Source organism: Camelina sativa, chromosome 5, assembly GCF_030686135.1.
Source record: "Camelina sativa cultivar CO46 ecotype springtype chromosome 5, ASM3068613v1".
Classification (NCBI taxonomy): Eukaryota; Viridiplantae; Streptophyta; class Magnoliopsida; order Brassicales; family Brassicaceae; genus Camelina; species Camelina sativa.
Window position 1 is genome coordinate 39851476 of NC_141884.1, and position 2531 is coordinate 39854006.

General features: G+C 36.0%; 1 protein-coding gene across 1 annotated transcript; it reads left to right on the forward strand.

Annotated features, from left to right (window-relative positions):
* The first annotated feature begins 956 nt into the window (after window positions 1-956).
* LOC104788326 (ethylene-responsive transcription factor ERF035-like) lies at window positions 957-2035 on the forward strand. The gene has a single exon (XM_087451510.1). The coding sequence runs from the start codon at window positions 1064-1066 to the stop codon at window positions 1871-1873; it is 810 nt and encodes a 269-aa protein (XP_087307636.1). The 5' UTR covers window positions 957-1063; the 3' UTR covers window positions 1874-2035.
* The last annotated feature ends 496 nt before the right edge of the window (window positions 2036-2531 follow it).

The following is a 2531-nucleotide window of genomic DNA, read 5'->3' on the forward strand; positions in this document are numbered from 1 at the left end:
CAGTTAAAATTTACATATGATATATATAGAATTATAGCTATATATAGATCCAAAAGAACCCGCTAAAATATGACTTTTGTACAGTCAATATGACTAATAATTTGAACAAGGTGTAAAGGAACCGCTGAATAACGTGATTCTCGTGGTTAAAAATAATTACTACTCCCTCCGTTTTAATTTAATTGTCGTTTTGGGACTTAATTTTTGTTTTATAATAATTGTCGTTTTAGATTTTCAATGCAGATGTTTGGTGAATATTCCTGCTGTTTTAAAGTTTTAACCAATCAAAAAGTTATGAAATATATTAATAAAAGGAAAAACATAAAATTTAATAGTTTTCTTAATTTGTATGCAAAAACCTTAAACGACAATTAAAAAGAATGAGAGGGAGTAATTAACTAGTAAACGTACTCATTGTGTATTTCAACGTCCAAGTTAATTTAGGACTTTGGAGTTAGGACGGACATACATATGTCTATTTACTGTAAAGCAGAGTTGGACGACACAACACAACCCAAACTTTGATGCACGAAGTCTTTTTTATTTGCTTGGTACGAAATCAAAGTCTTACTTTTTTTTTGTCGTCATCAGCTATAGAGAGAGAGAGGAGGTACGTTATTGACAACTATGACGCTACGCAATCCAATGGCGGAGTTGATGGGTTATGAGTTATGACTAATGAAGGTGACATACATGCATGAGTGTCCGTCCATATATAACACGAAATAGTCAAATAACTTTCCATTTCAACGAACGCCATCTAAATTTGTTATTCGATTTTTAGTGTTTTTTTTTTTTCTTCAATAAATATAGAGACACGTTATTTTCATTTAATTTCACATGGAGGGAAGAGATTACTCGATTAACATACGGACCCACTGTGTAACGAAATAATTGTCTTTTTTTCTTTCTTTCTATATATATATATTACTCTCTAATGATTCCTTTTTCTTTATAATATGAAACAAAGTAAAAATAACTTGGAAGAATATTAATAAGCAGCCCACTTCTTCAGACTGCAACATATTCCTTTTAATTAACTCTCTCTCTCTTTCATTCTATAATGGAAAAACAAATCAACCTAGAGAGTAGTGCTACTACTCATCATGACGACAACAATGCTTCCGCTATAACGATCTCGTCCTCCTCAGCTGTAACGTCTTCGTCGGAATCTTGGACGACTTCCTCCAAAAGATCGTTGGTGCAAGACAATGACGCCGGAGGAAAAAGGCGAAAGAGCAACGTCAGCGATGATAACAAGAATCAGACGTCGTATAGAGGAGTGAGGATGAGGAGTTGGGGAAAATGGGTGTCGGAGATTAGAGAGCCGAGGAAGAAATCGAGAATATGGCTTGGTACCTATCCAACGGCTGAGATGGCAGCTCGAGCTCATGACGTCGCGTCTTTAGCTATCAAAGGCAACTCCGGTTATCTCAATTTCCCTGAATTATCCGGTTTGCTTCCTCGTCCGGTTAGTTGCTCTCCCAAAGATATACAAGCTGCAGCTACCAAAGCCGCCGAAACAACCACGTGGCAAGAACCGGCTATCGATGATGAGAAATTACCTGAGCCGGAAGCTGATGAGCTAAGCCATTCTTATGAGTTGTTGTCTACTATTACTACTACGACGGCTGATCAGTCTTCAACTTCGAGTAGTTTCGTGTTTTCTTCGGACACGTCAGAGACTTCTAGTACGGACAAAGAAAGCAACGAAGAGACCGTGTTTGATTTGCCGGACCTTTTCACGGACGGGCTGATGAACCGAAACGATGCGTTTTGTTTATGCAACGACACTTTTACGTGGCAACTTTACGGAGAGGAGGATGTGGGTTTCCGGTTTGAAGAAGAGCCGTTCATATGGCAAAATGACTAAACCACACCATCCAACTTGCTTACTAACATATCAATAGTTTTCTTGATAAAGAACATATATAGTTCCAATATGGTATTCAACTAATCTTTTTGTTTTTCTTTTATGGTTTTCTGCATTTGAGTATGTTATTATCACTCTTACAAATTGAGTTCGTTTTCAATATTTACTATGTCTCGAAATCGAATTAATGCTAGTGACAAATAATAAGTGGAAAGTGGCTAATAAGTGGCAGTGGCAAAAACGTAATATAAATTCAACGTACACGGAAAAATAGGCAACGTTTGTTGTTGAAAGTGACACACTCTCTCGAACTTTAAGCTTTTTCTGTATTCTCGTTGGCCCTTAGACGATCGTCGACGGATTTTGACTTAAAGAGACAAAGCATCCACTTACGGCACACAACACATGTATGATGTATCAGTATCTGCAAACCTAACTAATTAATCTCTCTATTTTGCTGTCTACATCGTTAATTAGTACCTATACAATAAGTTTGATTAATATTGAAAAGTTGCAATTTTAGTATCTTTTCATTATATCTTTGACTAATGACTAGCAATCACTGTTTTCTAATCTGACTTGGCAAATTTAATTTGTAGTAGTATAGTGTGTCAGTGACTATCTAGTAAAAATTTGGTTATATATTAATTATGTATTT

Bases quoted from the DNA above. Each gene is read 5' to 3' on its own strand.
- LOC104788326 (XM_087451510.1), top strand. From the start codon at position 1,064: ATGGAAAAACAAATCAACCTAGAGAGTAGTGCTACTACTCATCATGAC.